Consider the following 19,519-nt stretch of genomic DNA (forward strand, 5'->3'; position numbering starts at 1 on the left):
GGTTTGACATTTTTCTTTGAGATTTGGGGCTTTGACCAAGGGCTCCTGGCTCCTGTGGTGAGTGCAACTAGAACGGAACTTCTCCGGAAGCTGAAACTGCTGCTTTGCGGAGCGGGCCTATGGTTGGAAAATTTAAATTTTCTACGGCAAAGACCCTACTACATGACTGTCCAGGGCTGAAGGTGAAACCAACAACAGGATGCAGAAAGAAAGCCTGGATAGATCTCTGAAGATCTGATTGTATTAGCTTTTTGATCTAAATGCGAGGGGTATCAAGGGGACCATGTGTGTGCCTGCACATTTCTGAGGCACACAGATACCACAGACCACCCTTGTCCCTTCTTTGTGACCTTGCCTCTCTTCCAGCCGTTCTTCCTTTTTTCTTTTTTATCTTTGTCCCCAATACTATGTTTTTGTTCTCCAGTTTAATAAAGTATGGTTTCCTTTGTTGTGTGGTTGGCTTCCCCACACACACACACATTGATCTCATCCAGGTGTCCCCTTTGACTTCAGCATTCAGTGTTCCTGAAGGCAATTTGAGCCTCTCAGATCTCCATGACCTTGTGGGTTTTCTGTTTGATCCTTTGTGTAACTCACTTTTGGAAAGGGATGGTGGGTGGGGTGAAATCATGTTCAAGGAGTGGTTGATAATGAGGCGGGATAATACTGTATGGATAATTATTTGTGTATGTCTTCAAAAAGTTGTACAATTGCCAGCAAAGAAGCATTTTTAAAGCAAGCATAGAAGGGGCGCCTGGGTGACTCGGTTAAGTGTCCAACTCTTGATTTTGGCTCAGGTCATGATCTTCAGGGTTTTGAGATTGAGCCGCACATTGGGATCCACACTGGATGTAGAGCCTGCTTAAGATTCTCTGCCCACCTCCCTCAAAAAAAAAAAAAAAAGATTAAAAGCACGCATAGAGTTGGCAGGGGTGGTGGTAGTAAGGGGTTCCTTCTGGTCAATTCTTTGCCCACATCTACCCATCTTGCTGTATGTTGGCAATCTGTCATACATAAGCCACACTTAACCCCTCTCTTGCCCCATCCCTTTTTCATACCCCAGTGAGGTTTAATAAATGGAATGTTGGTGTTAAAGGATAAAGAAAGAGTCACCACATCTAGAGCCCACCTGGGTCAGTGGCAGGGTAGAAGGCTTTAAATAGCAGCCTTCGTTACATGAAGCTACATGTGTGTGTCACCAGACACTTAGGAAATAGCCTAGGAACACGCCCAATATATAGGGTGTACAATTGTACTGGCTGCTTCTGGAATCTGGCTCACCCTTTTTCTTGTCCCCACTTGGAACCTTGACTTGCCCAACTGATTTCTTTCTCCATCTCCAAGGAAGCCACAGCTTTTAGACTTCTATAGTGGTCTTTCTGGGCGTGTTGAAAATGCCTAATTTCATCCCCCTAAATTGTCTTATTTAAGCCAATCTTACATAAGAGGGATGAGTTACCCCTCATGTATGTAGACAGTAACAAACACCATCCAAATGGGTGTTGGGGTATTGGGGCGTTTCTCATACTTGCTTATGAGTAACTGTATAGACGAGTCCCATCCCCTGCTGTTCACAATTGCTGAGTAATAACTCATTAAGGCTTCATAGACAAAGCCACAAGAGATTCACCTGCAAGTGAGATAGCAGCTCTTAAGTAAACATCCTGTTCTCCCTTCCCCCTTGTACAAGTAAGGAGAAGCACACACTCTTTAAAGGAAAGGAGCAAAGTGCTAATTACATCTGGCTGTTAGGGGGAGAGGAAAACATTTTATGCTTAAGAGTCTGCAGGAAAGCCGGTAAGAAGCCTGGGATCTATTTAGGAATTGATACTGCAATTACTTTATGGCACTTTATCGTATACCTTTATTTCTTTTTTCTATCTCCCTTTGTTCATACTGTAACAAGAGTCAAAAGTTGAAAATACAGATGTGGGTGGAGGGACTAGTGAGCAGTGGCCAACAGAAAACACAAGTGCAGGCTGCAGGTTTCTGTTTGATTCAAAAGCGTGCTGGCTAAACCAGTCGGCCCTGGGTCTGTTGGGGTCATAGCAAATTCGATGTTCCAGCAACTTTACTTCCTCATCCCCATTCTGTCCCCTTTATTTTTGTGAATTACTCAAATCCTTTGCTGCATAATTTGTGGGAAAAAGGAGCTCAGAGAACTTGAAACATTCTACATTTTACTAGCTGTATTTTGGTTGCAGTGGGTAGAAAGAAATGAGATGCAGCATCCAGTTCCTTGTTTCTTCCCTGGCTAGGAATCCTTTACACTTAAGATCCTCTATCTTCCAGATAGCCAATCATTGTCATGGGCACTAGAGATTAGTAAAGGATTAATCTGAAACTTTATTGGGTAATGGGCCTTAGTTGTACATTGCCTTATAGAGTTGTATCTAAGACCTTTCACATTACTTTGTGCTTGCCTTTTTATCTCAACATCAACCTAAGCTGACATCCCTGCACTGGTGCCAGACAAATAGAGTTGTCTCGGAGAAGGGAAGGTGTAGTAGAGATTCTAGGTAAGCCAAAGGCTCATCCCTGTGCCTTGGTAGGAAGCTTCACCCTCCTTTTTTATCAGCAAATGTGGCTGGACTTACTGTTTTTGGCATCTTTTGTTTGTTTGTTTGTTTGTTTGTTTGTTTTTGGCGTCTTAAAGCAAAGTTAAAAGTTTGTCCCCATCCTACATCTCATCACTAAGGAATTTGTGTGTGTGTGTGGGGGGGTGTTTTTTGCTTTTAAATAAATCTAACCTCTCTACACCACCTACTGCACTTTTAGCCACTTGGCTAGTTCTCTGGGCTTCAAAAGTATTTAGTGACAATGACATAAACCTTTCTTTATATATTCGACTCTCTTACATTTCCTTTTTTTTTTTTTTTTTTTTTACACTTCTGGTATCTTTTCTTGGGTGCAGGGAAATTTTGCGAAGAGCTAAGATAGACTTGGAGGTATATGCCAATGACAAGAGGAATTGGACTTTACCTTCAATGGAGAGTATTCTTACATATAGTTTAGGTATACAAAAATAATACTTGTTCAACCAAAGCTTTAGCTAATTTGTGATGCTGATTCTAAGAGTAAAGCTGAGAATTTTTAAAAATGTGACCAGTGGTCTTGGATACCCTTAACTGAGGATTGCCTTTTCTCTGGACTCTGAAATCTGCTGGCATTATTTTCTCATACTTACTTTCCCTTAACTTTGATTAGAGAAAATCTAGTTAGATGCTTTTCTTGGCTTATCTTCTCCCTGTATATTTAAGGCCTCTTTGGCCCTCCAAGTGACGTACCTTGCAGAAAAAGAGCTCTGCGATGCATTAGGACTATTCCAGTTGCTGAAAGGTGGCATGGCATAACGCAGGTTTTGGATTCAGATGGGCTAGAGCTAGGGCTAGGATTTGACTTCTCTGAGGATCATTTTCCATGTTTTAAAGGGAACATAGGAGGAGCTATTGTCAGGGTTGTTCTTGAAATTAAATATGATAGGTGTAGCACTTGGCACATAGTAGGTGTTCAGTGATATTCTGGGTGGAAGGTAAGAGCAATTTTAGGGATAGACGTTTTCCAGACAGACTAATGGGTTAAAATTCCTGAGGCTGACACATGATAGTCAGTGAGAAGTCAGAAATTGTAAAAGAACTGGTGATTAATGAATAGGCTGTAGCTAGCTTGCTATTCCTTGATGGCTGGCTGGCTTGTTGCTACAAGAAGAATAAAATAACTCCTAACATTCCTTCCTCCACTGCCACACAAGTTACATAGGTGATGATGTTAGTCATTGATTGATGGGCATCCTATGAGCCCTCAGTTCAGGACATTGCACACAGTAAGTCAGTACATGTTTGAGGGATGAGTACAGGGAGCTGCCATGATTGTGTAGCCTATTTATTCTACCATCTTTCTACTATCCTAAAAGAGGACAATGATTAAAGAATGTATGTGTCAGTAAATGTATCCTTTGGAGTTTTAGGTCAATACAGTTATTGTTACATTCTTAATTCAATAATTATTGAGAACCTATCACTTTGTTACCTGCAATATAACATTCCCATTCTTTTGGGTGCAAAGCCATCGGAAAAGTTCTACCTGTTGTTACACTTTCTGAATGTCATTTTAAATCCTGTCTGCCTTTTACCAACCCTCCAGACCACCCCTCCCACACACAAGTAATCTTCCTCTTCCACAGTCTTGTCTATTTCTTTTTGTATTACAGGGTGTCAGCAGATGGAACCAGATCCAGAGTGGTGCCTGTGATTCAAGTCAACTGCTGCCTTCACCAGAAAGAACCTCTGGCCTCTGGAAGCCTAGATTAAACAGCTTTCTCTGACAGCTCTTCCAACACAATCCTTGATTCTATCAGCACTGGAAACTTGAGAACCATCTCTAACCATCCCCACCCCCAGGTGAGGGGATGAAGGGGAGTTATTGAGAACATTACAGCTGCCCCCCAAGTCCATTTCCCCTCCTACTTTACCACAAATGTGACCGTGTTTCAGTTTTTACTTTGCAAAATAAATCAAACATGCCTAGTCCTCTGTGCTAGATATTGCAGGGAGTGGGAAGAGAAGAGATCAAGGAAGTGGAGAGCTAGGATGGAAATGAGAGGCAAGGTCTTGTGCAGGAAGCAGACAGCTGAGGTTCTGGGGTCAGGCATCTCTTTCTGAAGTGATGGGGAGTACATTGGAAATCAACCCTACTGTTAGAGAAAGCATGGTGTGATAGAAGGGTGTACGAATTGGATTCAAAATCTTGAACCAGCACTTACTCTTTGACCTTAAGTCACTTATCTTCTCTGACCTTAAAGTCTCCCATCTGTAAGATTAAGAGGTCTTTAAGGTCCCTCATAAACACTAGGACTGTGAAGAGATTCCAACAAGTGCCCCCCGCAGATTCTCTGCCCCAGCCCCAAAGTCGTTGAATTCATTTATTCTAATTGCTTGTCACCATTGTGGCGAGGCACGGTTTCCATAAAGTTAACCTCAGCAGTTGGAAGTTTTATTATTATTCCCATTTTATAGATGAGGAAATTGAAGCTTAGAATAAATTAAACAATCCACCCAAAATTCCACAGTGAATGGCAGACAGATCTAAGATTTACAGTGTCAGGTTCCAAGGACTATGCTCTTACCTCTTTTCTACCTGCCAGTAAAGACTATGTAAAAACCTATGGTTAAAAGGAAATGACTAGCTCCTCTTTCCCGTCCGTTTTTCTCCCACTGTCATTTCTCAGGCGTTTTCCTGCCCCTGTCCTCAAAGTTGCAGAATACGTTATTGCTACTTTGGGCTGGGATTTCAGGTTTCGGGATTGCGGGTGTGTGTAACAGTTTAGGTCTTCCGCTCACCCGGAACCACCCGCACCGCGGCTCGCGCTGTGTGGGGCGTACCTCTGCGGATTTCCTGAAGGCGGGCCCAGACTAGAGTGGCAGCCTCAGGAGCCCATAGGCATGGGCGGTGTTGGGCCAGCAGCCAATGAGGAATCCGGTGAAGGAGAAACGGCGACAATTTGTTTAAGGATGTAGGCACCGGTCTGAAGGAACATGGGGTTGTATCGCAGGTGGCGGCAGCTCCGGCTCCCGGTCTTGCAGATCTGCGGGCTACGCACGGTGCGTGAGGTACCCAAAAGTTACGAACCGCTCGAATCCAGCCCAGCTGGAGATGTAGGCTCTCAGCCCAGCCAGACACCCCTACCCCTGGACGGGCTTCCCAAGTCTTTAGGTGCAGCCATCTTTTCCCTAGGGTCAACGGGTGGAGGAACAAGGGCTCCCAGCCCTGTGTCACCCAGTCCTCTTTCAGACGAGGGATCGGGACCAAGACCACTTCCATGCCCTCATCTCCCACCAGCCCCAAGCCCAAAAAGGAATGATGGACCCTGTTACCTCCTAGCATCTTTCCCTCCAGGCAACGGTGCCGAACCCTCCACATTGGTTGGCAGAGCGGCTTGGCCTTTTTGAGGAGCTATGGACTGCTCAGGTGAAGAGGTTAGCGAGCAGGTCACAGAAAGAACGGCAGACTATTAAGATAACCCTCCCTGGAGGCCAAAAGGTGGACGCTGTGGCATGGAACACGACTCCTTACCAACTAGCCCAGCAGATGAGGTACCAGACCCACCAGGAGTATCCTGTCTCTGTACTTCGCAGGACTTGAGTGGGGAATGAAAATTCTGTTTGTTTCTCTTCCATTCTTCTCAAGATCGCCTTTTCCTGAGTTTTCATTTTTATCTGCATTAGTTTCAGAGTGCCTACCCTTCATTTATTATCCATCAGGAAAAGCAATTATAGATTTTGTTGCTCTGGTTACACCTTTCCCTATTTGCAAATTTGGAGTTGTTGAGAGATTAGTCCCTCTCTTCCCCTGTGGATTGTAACCATGTCTTTTTCTTTATCCTCACCCCTCCCTTCCACCAAGTTCAACAGTGGCAGATACTGTAGTGGCTGCTCAGGTGAATGGAGAGCTTTATGATCTGGAGCGACCCTTGGAGACAGATTCTGACCTCAAATTTCTGACATTTAGTTCTGCAGAGGGCAAAGCAGTAAGTTTCTTTGTTTTTGGGAATGCCATAACAACCAAACTAAGGGATATGTGTATATTTTAAAGATCTTATTTATTTGACAGCATGCACAAGCAGGGAGAGTGGCAGGCAGAGGGAGAGGGAGAAGCAGGCTCCCTGCTGAGCAGGAAGCCTGATGCAGGACTTGATCCCAGGACCCTGGGATCATGACCTTAGCCGAAGGCAGATGCTTAACTGAGCCGCTCAAGCGCCCCAATATGTATTTTTTAATTTAAAGGTTTACTTATTTTAAAAAGAGAAAGAGATGTGGGGAGGTACAGAGGGGCAGAGGGAGAAAGAGAGAATCCCAAGCAGTCTCTGCGCAGAGCACAGAGTCTGACACAGGGCTCCATTTCAGGACCCTGAGATCACAACCTGAGCCCAAACCATGAATAGGACACTTAACAAACTGCATCACTCAGGAGTACCTAAACTAAGTGATATTTAAGTAGACATATTTCTAGTATTTCTTTTGCCTCAGTTTCTCCATTTGCAATTAGGAGGGAGACATACCACAGATAGCTTGTCTTGACTAGCCCTGCCTAAGCTAGAAACTTATGAGGGACGCCTGGGTGGCTCAGTCAGTTAAGTGTCTGCCTTCAGCTCAAGTCATGATCCCGGGGTCCTGGGATTGAGAACTCAAGTCAGGCTCCATGCTCAGCAGGGAGCCTACTCTCCCCTTCCCCACTCTGCCTGCTTCTGCTCACGCTCTCTCTCTGTCAAATAAAAACGTAAAATCTTAAAAAACAGCTTATGATGAAAGTTTTCAGACTGGGTCTATTAAGTAGACATCATTTGTGCTAGTAGAGAGGAGGGATCATAAGCTGAAAATAGAAGGATATAATGCCAGTTCAGTCCATTTGATTTTATAGACATAAACATTATAAGTTATCTGTAGCATATATTTTTTAATTCTAACTTGGCTTCCACCGCTGACCTCCTTCCCACTTTGTCTTCTTCAGGTCAGCTTAGGTAATATGGACCTCATCTATTAGGATCCAGAAAAATGGAATTTTGTCACCTACAAGTGGTGACAAACCATAGAAAAGGGGTTGCATCACACCTGATTCCTGGGATAGAAAAAAATAGAACTCAAAGACCAAACAGAGCCCTATCTTAAGAAGGTAGTTTACTCTGAAGCCCTAAAGGGGGTTGTTATAGGACCAACAAAAGAAGATTCGGCTTGTGCTTTTGAGCTCCAGGACTGGGAAGCACCAAGGAGTGGCGCTGGGGGTTTTCTGTAGAAGAGCCATACTGATTTCACACCAGCTTCTCTGAGGGCTTGAGGGAGGAGGGTATGAATTCCTTACTTGTGAACCCAGGTGTTCTGGCACTCCAGCACCCACGTCCTTGGGGCAGCAGCTGAACAACTCCTTGGTGCTGTCCTCTGCCGAGGTCCAAGTACAGAATGTGGCTTCTACCATGATTTCTTCCTGGGAAAGGAGCGGTGAGTAGTGCAAGAAAAGAGAATGATTCTGGGGTGGTTTCTTTTTTAGATATTTAACTGTGTTTTATTTAATTTTTCAACTTTTTAGAGTATAATTCATAAAGTAATATATTTAAAGTGTATAGTGCTCACTTTGATAGCACCTATACTAGAGTGTGCAATGTGAGGGGAACCTGGCTGGCTCAGTCAGAAGAGCATGTAACTTCATTTTGGGGTTGTGAGTTCAAGCCCCATGTTGGGTGTAGAAATGACATAAACAAACAAACAAACAAAATTTTAAATATAAAAAAGTGTACAACCTGATAATTTGATGTTTGTATACATTGTGAAAGGATTCTCACAATTGGGTTGATTAAGTGTGTGTATGTATAAATGCTTAAGGTTTACTCTTATAAATTTTAATATATAAACAAAACAGAATTATCAGTTATAGTCACCATACTATACATTAACTCCTCAAACCTGATTCATTTTATAACTGAGTGTGTACCCTTTCACAGGGGTGGTTTCTGCCCCCTTTTTCTGGGGTGTCAGGCATGTTCAGTTTGGAGGAGAACGTTTGGGGAAAGGCTTCTAAAGGCCTCAGCTGTGACATTGGTGCCATTTTCTCCACTGGTCTGTGCCTTTCTTTTCCTGTCTAGCTCTGCTTGAAATTCTCTAGTCTTTATGAATTCTTTAATTTTACTTCATCCTTCATTACTGTGGCTCCATTTTTGTCCATTCATATTGCCTGCGTCCAGCTTTTAATTTCATACATAGAGCTTTTGCTCCTGCTGGAAAATTTATACCTGATTTCCTAATTATGTTTTCTCTCAGTTTGTCTCTCTTTGCCAATAATTCTGAATGTCTCTGGAGAGCAGGATTTCACCTCCGATCAGTAGGTTTAGCACCAGGTGATGCTTTTCAGCAGATGCAGGCCAACCAACTATCTTCTTTTCAGGACAGTCCGGGGCTCAGAGCTGCCTGCTCTGGAGCAGATTTGCCAAGAACTTGTAGCTGCTGCTCACCCCTTCCGGAGGTTAGAGGTGTCCCAGGATCAGCTTCGCCAGCTATTCAAGGTAGGGTAGAGGGGCACACATTTAGGAGGAAGATCCAGAAGCATGAGGGAAGAGGTAGCTCTCTTCCAGGACATCTTTATGGGAATAAAGACTTATCCTCACTCTCTTTCCAGGATAACCCCTTTAAGCTTCGCCTGATTGAAGAGAAAGTGACAGGTCCCACAGCAACAGTATATGGGTGAGAGTTGTCAAAATGGACAGAAAGAGGGAGAGGCGGGATGCACCAAAGAAGCCCAGAGATGGGATGAGGGAAAGAAGGTAGAAAGTAATCTGTTCCTCCAGAAAAGGAATAGGAACAAGAAATAATTTTATCTCCCATTGTTCTTGCTCCCTCTGTAGAATAGTTCTTTACTTTCTTTCCTGTCTACTAAAAGCCGTGAGAGGGAGAAGACTAGAAGCTCAAGAATTTGAGAACCACTAAGTGGCCTCTTCTTTCTCCCAGGTGTGGCATGCTGGTTGATCTTTGCCGGGGCCCCCACCTTCGGCATACTGGACAGATTGGAGGACTGAAGCTGCTAACGGTCAGTTGTGAGGGCAGGGTTAGGTTGAGACTCCTGTGTTCACTGGGATAAGCTGAGGAATAGGGAAGATGATCTCTTAGCCCCTCTTTCCTCTTATAGCTGAATGAGGAATCCAGAAGGAGAAAGATTTTTCATTCGTACCTTCTGCAAACTCCCAGTCTGAAGGCAGATGCTGGGCACCCTGCTGGGGCCCAGAAGCCAATTCACATTCTGTAGTTGGACCTCGGTGGTAGGGAGATAGAGAGGGAATATGTGAACAAGTTGGACAAGGTCACGTAGGGGAGGCTTCTGTGGAGAGAGGGTATATACAACACCATTTGAAAGGTGCAGGGAGTATACCGTAAGTTAAAGGCATGCTTTTTATGAAAATACTGTTCCTGGGTCAGGCAAGTTATTTATTAGGTGGAATGGGAGTTGGGAGCAAGGGGAGAGGCAGGTATATACAGCCAAAAGCCCTGGACTGAAAACCTAGCCATCTGTGCTTAGTCCTAGCTCTCCCACCAGTGAAGTATATGGCCTTGGGTGAATCTCCTTACTCATTTTCCCCATCTCAAAATAAGGTTATTGTTATTCTTTTCCTGCCAATAAATCCACATCACTGAGACAGAGTCAGCTAACACAGGAAAAAGTGTGAGGAAAAACTAAAAGTGCTATAAAACACAGGCAATTTCTTATTAAATTGTTCAAGAAAAGAGCAAGCAGAGGCATTTGAATTTCATGTGGCTAAGAAGAGTAGGACATAGTGTGGGAGATTGATAAGTGGATGGATAGATGGACATTTGACCAGAGCTTAGAGTTACTCCCATGAGCAGTCACTGATTAGAAGTTGGGGGATGGGGGAGCATCTCTAAGGCTATAAACATGGCAGGGAGTCTGGGGGGATAGTAGTCTGGTGAAGGCAATGGGAAACGGAGTGAACACTGAGACGGGACAATTGTGCTTAAGCTCAGTATCAGATTAGCATCATTGAAGGAGAGCTTAGGTGCCTGCAGTCCCACCCCCCCACCATCTTCCCTTTGACTCCCTGTGTCCTCTCATAGAACTCCTCATCCCTGTGGAGGTCTTCGGGTACTCCAGAGACACTGCAACGAGTGTCAGGGATCTCCTTTCCCACAGTAGAGGAGCTGAGGGCCTGGGAAGAATGGAAGGGGGAAGCGGAGTTACGGGACCACCGACGCATTGGGAAGGTACAGAGATTGGGAGAAGGGGAGTTGGTGTGAGGGAATCTGATGGCAAAGTTGGGAGCAGATTCCAAATCCAAGAGATTGAGCAGCTCCATCAGTTTCTTCTGGATTCCAAAGTCCTCACTTTCTCCCTTGAGTGACACTGCCATTCCTTCGCACAGGCACAGGAGCTCTTCTTCTTTCATGAACTGAGCCCCGGGAGCTGCTTCTTCCTGCCTCGAGGGACAAGGGTGTATAATGCACTGGTGGCTTTTATCAGGGTAAGGGGGACCCACGTGGAGAAGAAGGAAGTCCAGGGAGGAAATTGAGGCCCAGAAGAGGCAAGTGTTAAAAGAGCGAGATTAAACATAAACATTGTAAAGTGCAGGTGACCTTTAACAAGGTCCTAGGAATGTGTGGTCCACAGGATGGGAGTGCAGAAAGAGAATATGGTACTTAACAGATTGTGGCTAAGATCTCAGGAGAATCATATCCCTGCCACCCTGCCTCCTCCCCCAGTCACTCTGACCTGTGTCTATATCCTCCTCTGCAGGCCGAGTACACCCGTCGTGGTTTCTCAGAAGTGAAAACCCCCACACTGTTTTCGGCGAAACTCTGGGAACTGTCAGGACACTGGGAACATTATCAGGAAGATATGTTTGTCCTGCAGCCCCCAGGCTCTGACAGGCTTGCCAGCTCCCTGAGTGTCTGCTCTACCAGCCATTCCACAGACACGCTTGCCCTCAAGCCCATGAACTGCCCTGCACATTGGTGAGATAGGAGTCAGGAGGTCTAGGTCCTCCCAGGGCTGGGATAGGCAACCAAGTTGTCAAATATGAAGTAAGAGGAAGCACCTTGGCAGAGCCCTGGGACACCTGATTTGTGTTCTGAATCTGCCCTTCAGCTAACCATGTGGAGTTGGGAAAACCATCTTACCTCCCTAAGTCTTAGTCCCTTTGTGTAACGTCTGGAGTTTGGAACTGCTGTCCAAAGTTCCTCTTTCACCTCAGTCGCTGTAACAGAATAGCAGCACAGTAAATGAGGTCTGCTACTGTTGTTTCTAAGAAATGAACTTTCAAACAGGTCAGGTTCAAACTGTGCTGAGTGGGGTGGACAGGACTCAGTGGGAGGGCATGCCAAGGCTGGAGAGGTTGTTCAATAAGGGGCAGAGAGAGGAAGCAAGCACATTACATAGAGGGACGGTCTGCAGGGGCTACTTTTTCCTGTGGCCCTGACCCTCCCATACCCCATCTTTAGCCTGATGTTCGCTCACCGGCCCAGATCCTGGCGAGAGCTGCCTCTGCGACTGGCAGACTTTGGGGTCCTGCACCGGGCCGAGGCCTCTGGTAGTCTGGGGGGACTGACCCGGCTGCGGTGCTTCCAGCAGGATGATGCTCACATCTTCTGTGCACCAGATCAGGTGACCTTTCCCCAGCTCCACCAGAGCAGTTCTAAGCCACTTTCTGTGTTCCGTATGAACTGCCAACATTCCCAACTGCCAGTCGCCCTCTTCGTATACTACAACTTGGTTACATGGGAGCCCTAACCATTCTCTATGTTTTTGCCTTGTGTTTCCTCCCCCAAACTCCCATCATTCCTGCACTTGGTAGTGTACAGCTCACCCACTGTTTTTTCTGCCTCCAGCTTGAAGAAGAGATCCAAGGCTGTCTTGATTTCCTGCGTTCTGTCTATGCTGTCCTTGGCTTCTCCTTCCGCCTGGCACTATCCACCCGGCCCTCTGGCTTCCTGGGAGAGTCTTGCCTTTGGGACCAGGCTGAGCAGGTAAGCAGGTGAAGAGGCAGATAAACCACTCTATCATAGGGGTGGGGGAGATAGTAATCAGGGTCCTCCTTAGGGGCATATGCTAAGCAGGTCATTTGTTGGGGACTGGAAGGCTCTATTGCTCATAAACTCTAAGATGACACATTCCTCTCTTATCTCATTCCCTCTGAAAGGTCCTTCAACGGGCCCTGGAAGAATTTGGAGAACCCTGGGACCTCAAACCTGGAGATGGTGCATTTTATGGGCCTAAGGTATGTAGGGAACCCTGCTAAGAGTTTTATTTATTCATCTCTTGTTTTGTTTTATTACATATTTAATAGGCACAAAGGAGTATTTTTAAACTTGTCTAGGATATAAAGAAGAGCAGTATGTCTCCTGCCCACGTGGAGCTTATGATCTTGTGAAGGGTGTGGGAGGTAAATAGGCATTTTGGGGCCACCGAATCCACACTGTATAGGTATCAAGGAAGCATGTCACTCAGGAGGGTCAGGAAAGGCTTCTTGCGGGATAATAACCTGGAAGGTCATTATTGGCCAGGTACGGGAAATTCCAGAGCAGGCTGAGGGCAGGGTAAAAACTTGCAGGGCAAGCTGGAAGAAGTTAGGGGGAAAAAGGACTGGAAAGTGTCTGCTAGGTTCAGTGAAAAGGCTGTTAGATGTTGAAGGACCATTTTTGGTAAAGTAGGCTGGAGTTGGGAGTCAGAGGTGAAAAATGAACTTAACTCTTTTGAGAATTTTGGCTCTTGAAAAAGCAAAGGAGAGTAGCCAAAGGGGCCTGGGTAGTCAAAAGAGATTTTGATAAAGGGAGAAATTTGAGAATGTTTAAGTGTTCTGATGAAAGAGAATCTGTTTGGGTCTAAGAGAAGTAGAAGTTGTAGAGGGGTTTCAGTAGAGGGAATTTCCTGGTGAGGCTTGAGGAGTAGGATTGAGAGCCTTCAAGAGACCACCTTTGCCATTGTTCCGGAGGCAGGAAGAAAGGTGGGGGTACATGCAAGGAAGTCTAGGTGTGGTGACAGGAAATGGAGACATTTTTCCATCTCGTGACATCATTATCTGATTTCACTGTGAGATAGGAGACAGGATCATTTGCTGAGATGGGAGTAGGGCAGAGGGGGAGTTGGCAGTGAGGGCAATGACAATAGGAAGAAGAGAAAGCTTGAAAATCCTTGAGAACAGGACACAAAACTGACTTGGGCAGCAGAGGATTGCTAACAATAGCGAGGGCCCAGTTGAGGTTCAAAACAGGGACTAGCATGGTGGCAGCAGTCCCCATTTATGCATTTGTGTGGTATAGGACATGTTGGGCAGCTCTGAGGGGTTCTGTTGGAGGGCCAAGGAGGTGGGAGGCAAGAGTGCCACCAGGTTGGGGAATTGCCATGGAGATGTGACAGGAGAACAATGGTAGAAGGGAACCAGGTTCCATCTGCATGCGGAAAGAAAGGTGGGTAGGGGCTGTGAATGGGAAGGAAAAAGAGGAGTTAAGGAACCTAGAAATTGAAGAGCCATTGGTAGGAATAATTGTCAGAGCCAAAAGACCAAAAGATAGTAATCAGAGCAGGGTGTGTGATGCACTATTGCAGAGGTGCAGCCATTCTGAGCAATGACAAGATGAAGGCTGTATCCATGCATGAGTGCACATGAAGATCTTTGAGATGACAAGCTTAAGGAATTCAGAGGCCAGGGTGTGGGTGGGTCATTCATGTCGGTGTTGATGTCCCTTAAAGTTCTGCCATTACTGAGTAGAAAGAGCCACCGCTGGAGTGCCCAATGAGTGAATTAGAGTATATTATAGCTGTGTGATAAGTCTCCCTAAACAGCCTGGGATGTGGGTAGGTAGAGGGTGGGTGGTACATTCAGTAGAGGGTATATGCTGCTTCTGGTTGCTCTTCTGCCCTCCCGTCTGTCTCTTCCAGATTGATGTGCACCTCCATGATGCCCTGGGCCGGCCTCATCAGTGTGGCACAATCCAGCTTGACTTCCAGCTGCCTCTGAGATTTGACCTCCAGTACAAGGGGTACAGAACCTTGCCCCATCTCCTTTTCCCTTGGCTGCCAACAGAATAGGTGGAAATCAACTTTCCCCAAAAATGAAACCCCAATCCTCTACACCTTTGCTGGAGCTGAATATTTCTTGGAAACCTGAATATTTCTTGGAAACCTTTTGGGTGCACATTTTCTGCACTTTCTTTATTCCATTCATCTCCCTTTTTCCCTCCAAGGCAGGCGGGAGTCCTGGAGCGTCCAGTCCTCATTCACCGAGCAGTGCTAGGTTCTGTGGAAAGGATGTTGGGAGTGCTGGCGGAAAGCTATGGGGGAAAATGGTGAGACCGCTGGCCCCAGATTTCTGTTAGTGCATGCTCCAGATCCTGGTCTCCTCAGACTCCCTCTTCCATTTTCCTCTCAAGTCGACTCTGTAGCCACACTCATGGTCAAAGCCAGAGTAAATAGCTTGCCTTCCTCTTGTCTCCACCAGGCCATTGTGGCTGTCGCCGTTCCAGGTAGTGGTCATCCCCGTGGGAGCTGAGCAAGAGGAATATGCCAGGGAGGTGAGGGGAAGCAGGGCTGTGTGCACAGGCGCTGAAGCAGGACTAGCTGTAGTCCAGGGCTGAGCAATGGGTAGGCCGGGGTGGGCTATTCACACAGACTAGCACTTGGAGCCCAAGGCTGGGCTCAAATGGTTGCCAGCCTTTATGCTAGAAATTCCACATCGAGAGATGCCTGTGGAGATCCGTGAAAATTAAACAAATTAACAAATGTTAAACTCTGACAGCAGAGTACTTGGCACAAAAGGGGCTTAGAGAAATGTTGGTTTTGTGTTTGCTTTCTAGAGAGAAGTAAGAATATGGATGGTACCAGAGTCAAGTAGCTGGTTGGGTGGCTCTGTGGCTACAGCAGGCAGAATTGGGGAATTGGTGACAAGCTTGCCTCCAGAAGGAGGCAGACCAAACTACAGGGCTAGGGAGGGGCCTTGGTGTAGAGATGAACAAGGAGTGGTTGTCCACAGGAAATGAGAGGCTTAAGGCAGAGGACGGAGGAACAGATCCAGTGCATGGAGAAGATTGGTTTTAGACTATTCTAGCTCCTCAGCTTTCAGTTCCTGTCATCAAACCTCTGCCTCTCTGCCCCAGGCACAGCAGAGGCTACAGGCTGCAGGACTGGTTTGTGACCTGGACGCCGACTCAGGACTGACCCTCAGCCGGCGAGTCCGCCGGGCTCAGCTCGCCCACTACAACTTTCAGTTCGGTAAGAAACCAACAGCACATGCACTCGGAGCCCTGCACTCTCCCACTGGCCTCTTGCACTGCTCTTTCCTATTAAATTTGGTCATCTGCATATTTGGGTTAATTACTGAACTGGATTCAGGACACCTGAGCCATTTGGACCCTAGGGTCCTTCACCGCCCTGGCAACCAGTTCTAATCCTCAGAAGAATTTTTCTTTTTTCCTACTACTGATTTATTCTTTGCATTTGTGCCAAGTCATAGAGAATTATGTCACAGGCACGAAAAGCACTTTTTTACTAACACGTAGTATAGAATATTCTCAGCAGAACAAAAAATATATATAAAATCACAGACATTTGAGAAAACATTTGATGAGATTTAGGTTATTACAACATATGGTAAATAGTGAGCACCTTCAAGACTAAGGCTGGGGTTTTTATGTAGCCAGCCAGTATTTGAATTTTACCTGCTGGGCCCATATTTTCAGACATCTCCACTAAAGTGCCCCCCCCCTTTTTTTTAAGATCTTTTTTTTATTAATTTATTCATGAGAGACACAGAAAGAGAGGCAGAGACACAGGCAGAGGGAGAAGTAGGCTCCATGCAGGGAGCCTGATGTGGGACTCGATCCCGAGTCTCCAGGATCACGCCCCAGGCTGCAGGCGGCGCTAAACCGCTGCGCCACTGGGACTGCCCTAAAGTGCCCCTTAATCTTGAGCTGGGATAGTGTGAACCACATTGGCTCTGGGGATATTGCCCAAAGCTATCAGCATTTTGCTGCAAAAATAGCATTTCTTTTTAGACTCACGTTTTATCCTTTTAATTTTTGTATATTTTGCTGGTTATTCTTAATTATATACATAGTAACTTTAACATTAATCTTATTTTTTTTTAAGATTTTATTTATTCCTGAGAGATAGAGAGAGGCAGAGACACAGGCAGAGGGGGAAGCAGGCTCCATGCAGGGAGCCCGATGTGGGACTCCATCCCATCCCGTGTCTCCAGGACCACGCCCTTGGCTGAAGTCGGCGCTAAACCGCTGAGCCACTGGGGCTGCCCCATTAATCTATTTTTTTAATTAAATTAAAAAAATTTTAATTGTAGTATAGTTGACACACAATGTTACGTTAATTTCAGGTTTGCAGCATAATGATTTGATGCGTCTATACATTACTAGGTGCTCATCACAATAAATGTAGCTACCATCTATCTGCATATAATGTTATATTATTGACTATCTCTATGCTATATGTTTCATCACTGTGGTTTACTTATTTTATAATTGGAAGTTTATATCTCTATTCCCCTTCACCTATTCTGCCCATGCTCCTACCCTGCTCCCCTCTGGCAACCATCACTTTTTTGGTTCTCTGTATTTATGAGACTGTTTCTGTTGGGAGAGTGTGTGTTTGTATTCATTTGTTTTGTGTTTTAGATTCCATGTAAAAGTGAAATCATACAGGGTACCTGGCTGTATCCATGTGTCTGTTGATGGCCACTTGGGGTTGCTTCCATATATTGGCAATATATATTTTTAAGATTTGTTTATTTGTGAACCCTCCATCCTGTTTTCTGTAGTAGCTGCACCAGCTTGCATTCCCACCAAGGGTCCCTTTTCTCCCCATCCTTGCCAACACGTGTTATTTCTTGTCTTCTTTATGACGGAGAGACAGAGAGAGAGAGAGGCAGCAGCGCAGGCAGGCAGAGACTCAGGCAGGCAGAGGGAGAAGCAGGCTTCCTGCAGGGAGCCCGACATGGTACTCAACATGGGACTTGATCTTGGGTCTCCAGGATCATGCCCTGGGCTGAAGGCGGCACTAAACCGTTGAGCCACCCAGGCTGCCCCTCTTGTCTTCTTGATACTAGCCATTCTGACTGGTGTGAGGTGATAACTCATGTGGTTTTGATTTGCACTTCTGTGATAATTAGTGTTGTTAAGCATCTTTTTAAGTGCCTGGTGGCCATCTGTATGTCATCTTTGGAAAAATGTCTATTTAGGCCCTCTGCCTATTTTCAACTATGACTGTTGGGGGTTTTTTGGTGTTGAATTGTAGGAGTTCTTTATATATTTTGAATATTAACCTCTTACCAGGTATATCATTTGCCAATATCTTCCTCCATTCAATAGGTTGCCTTTTCATTGTGTTGATAGTTTCCTTTGCTATGCAAAGCTTTTTTAGCTTGATGTGGTCTCAGTAATTTATTTTTGGTTTTATTTCTCTTGCCTGAGGAGACACATCCAGAATAAAGTTGCTAATGCCGGTGTCCAAGATATCACCACCTATGTTTTCTTCTAGGAGTTTTATGGTTTCAGGAAAACAGTTTTCTTTTTTTTTTTAAGATTTCTTTTAATTTTTTTTTTTAATTTATGATAGTCACACACAGAGAGAGAGAGGCAGAGACACAGGGAGAGGGAGAAGCAGGCTCCATGCACCGGGAGCCCGATGTGGGATTCGATCCAGGGTCTCCAGGATCGCGCCCTGGGCCAAAGGCAGGCGCTAAACCGCTGCGCCACCCAGGGATCCCAGGAAAACAGTTTTCATCCTAGCTTTTGATGTCTGTTAGGTTAATTAACCAAAGGAGCATTACAGAGAAAGGGACAGGACAAATTAATAAGGTGTTAATTAGTTAGCTTTGTTTATTCTACACCCAGAGGGAGTCAACCCTAAGGAATGATGAGAAAGACCTTGAGTAAACTCAGGCCACCTTGTTCCTTTTTTTCATTTCTCCACTCAGAGCTCTGTCTTGAAGACAAGGAACAGAAACGCCTCTTACTAAGGTTACTCAGTTCTCTCGTTTTACACTCTCACTCACCCAATGGCACTTAGAGCAAGTTGCCCCATTACCCCCTGGACTTGCCTTGAGCTTTGTGCCCCTACCACCTTCCCCTCTCTCTAATGTCCAAACATACAGTTTCTGAGTCTGCTTCTTGGTCTGTTTGTCTTTCTCTGGCTTACCCCACTATCTGTACTCCCTAGGCTCCTTACTAAAAGTGCTAAGGCATGTGGAGCATGTCTGGAACATTTCCTTATTTCATCAGGATGATCGGGGAACTGGAGAGCAGGAGGCATCTAAGTATCTCCTTTTCCTGAACTATATCTGGGCTGTGCTCTCACTCTTCCTAAAGATTCAGGTCTCTTGAATGTTTGCATATTCCATGTGGATAAGTGTACCCTGACAATCCCAAACCTCCCCTCTTCCTGCAGTGGTTGGCCAGAAAGAGCAGAGTAAGAAAACAGTGAACATTCGGACTCGAGATAACCGCCAGCTCGGGGAGCGGGACTTGACTGAGGCTGTGCAACGGCTGCTGGAGCTCCAGAACACCAGGGTCTCAGATGCTGAGGAAGTGTTCTGAGCTTTTGTGTATGGATGCGGCAGGAGCTGCCTGCCTCCCTCCATGCAGGAGAGCTACCTCACTGCCAGAATCTAGAGGCACCCCCCCCCCCCCAAACCCCCTCAGAATCATGTGGAGGCATGAGTTTGCTCTCCTGGAAAGTCATTTGATGTGGGGAATGCTGTAGCTGTTTGGATGTGGGGAGAGTGAAAGTATAAAGAATAAACTTGAAGCTCTCAGGTATGTGTCTTCATCTTCATCTCTGACTCCTAAGCAGAGGATAAAAGGGAGTTTAACTCTGCCTCTCTCTTTTGTCCAGGGGCCCTGGCGAAACAGAGAGGAGGTAGCCGTGGCCTCTCACCAGTAGGGGGCTTTTGGGGTAGCTGTCCTGTCCCCCACCCTGGACTCCTTCGTACCCTGTTTCCTCAACCCCAGTCTAGCAGGTTGTA

The 19,519-nt window shown here is 45.7% G+C and overlaps 1 protein-coding gene and 2 long non-coding RNA genes across 6 annotated transcripts; 1 reads left to right on the forward strand and 2 right to left on the reverse strand.

Annotated features, from left to right (window-relative positions):
- The first annotated feature begins 5,451 nt into the window (after positions 1 to 5,451).
- TARS2 (threonyl-tRNA synthetase 2, mitochondrial) lies at positions 5,452 to 19,313 on the forward strand. Of its 3 annotated transcripts, none has more exons than XM_038562133.1 (18): positions 5,452 to 5,600; positions 5,896 to 6,092; positions 6,403 to 6,526; positions 7,867 to 7,991; positions 8,932 to 9,049; positions 9,163 to 9,227; positions 9,492 to 9,570; positions 10,611 to 10,757; positions 10,916 to 11,014; positions 11,287 to 11,504; positions 11,991 to 12,153; positions 12,378 to 12,515; positions 12,689 to 12,766; positions 14,428 to 14,528; positions 14,733 to 14,834; positions 14,987 to 15,059; positions 15,642 to 15,756; positions 18,943 to 19,313. In XM_038562133.1, exons 1-18 carry the CDS (start codon positions 5,535 to 5,537, stop codon positions 19,089 to 19,091), a joined length of 2,157 nt encoding a protein of 718 aa, XP_038418061.1. In that variant the 5' UTR covers positions 5,452 to 5,534; the 3' UTR covers positions 19,092 to 19,313. The 3 variants fall into 3 exon arrangements, 2 of the variants coding, with proteins under 2 accessions (XP_038418061.1, XP_038418060.1); XM_038562132.1 differs by having other exon boundaries at positions 5,464 to 5,609; XR_005372747.1 differs by lacking the exon at positions 18,943 to 19,313 and having other exon boundaries at positions 5,461 to 5,609; positions 14,737 to 14,834; positions 15,642 to 15,711.
- LOC111090718 lies at positions 7,397 to 12,214 on the reverse strand. 2 transcript variants are annotated; one of them, XR_005372750.1, is made up of 4 exons: positions 12,007 to 12,214; positions 11,670 to 11,746; positions 7,855 to 7,977; positions 7,397 to 7,532 (listed from the first exon to the last, which is right to left on the reverse strand). It is a non-coding gene; the product is annotated as an uncharacterized LOC111090718 (long non-coding RNA). The 2 variants fall into 2 exon arrangements; XR_005372749.1 differs by lacking the exon at positions 7,397 to 7,532 and having other exon boundaries at positions 7,661 to 7,977; positions 12,007 to 12,201.
- On the reverse strand, positions 10,238 to 11,652 carry LOC119863989. The gene is made up of 2 exons (XR_005372751.1): positions 11,263 to 11,652; positions 10,238 to 10,966 (listed from the first exon to the last, which is right to left on the reverse strand). It is a non-coding gene; the product is annotated as an uncharacterized LOC119863989 (long non-coding RNA).
- Positions 19,314 to 19,519: the final 206 nt, after the last annotated feature.

The sequence above is a fragment of the Canis lupus genome, chromosome 17 (genome assembly GCF_011100685.1).
Source record: "Canis lupus familiaris isolate Mischka breed German Shepherd chromosome 17, alternate assembly UU_Cfam_GSD_1.0, whole genome shotgun sequence".
NCBI classification, from domain to species: domain Eukaryota; kingdom Metazoa; phylum Chordata; class Mammalia; order Carnivora; family Canidae; genus Canis; species Canis lupus.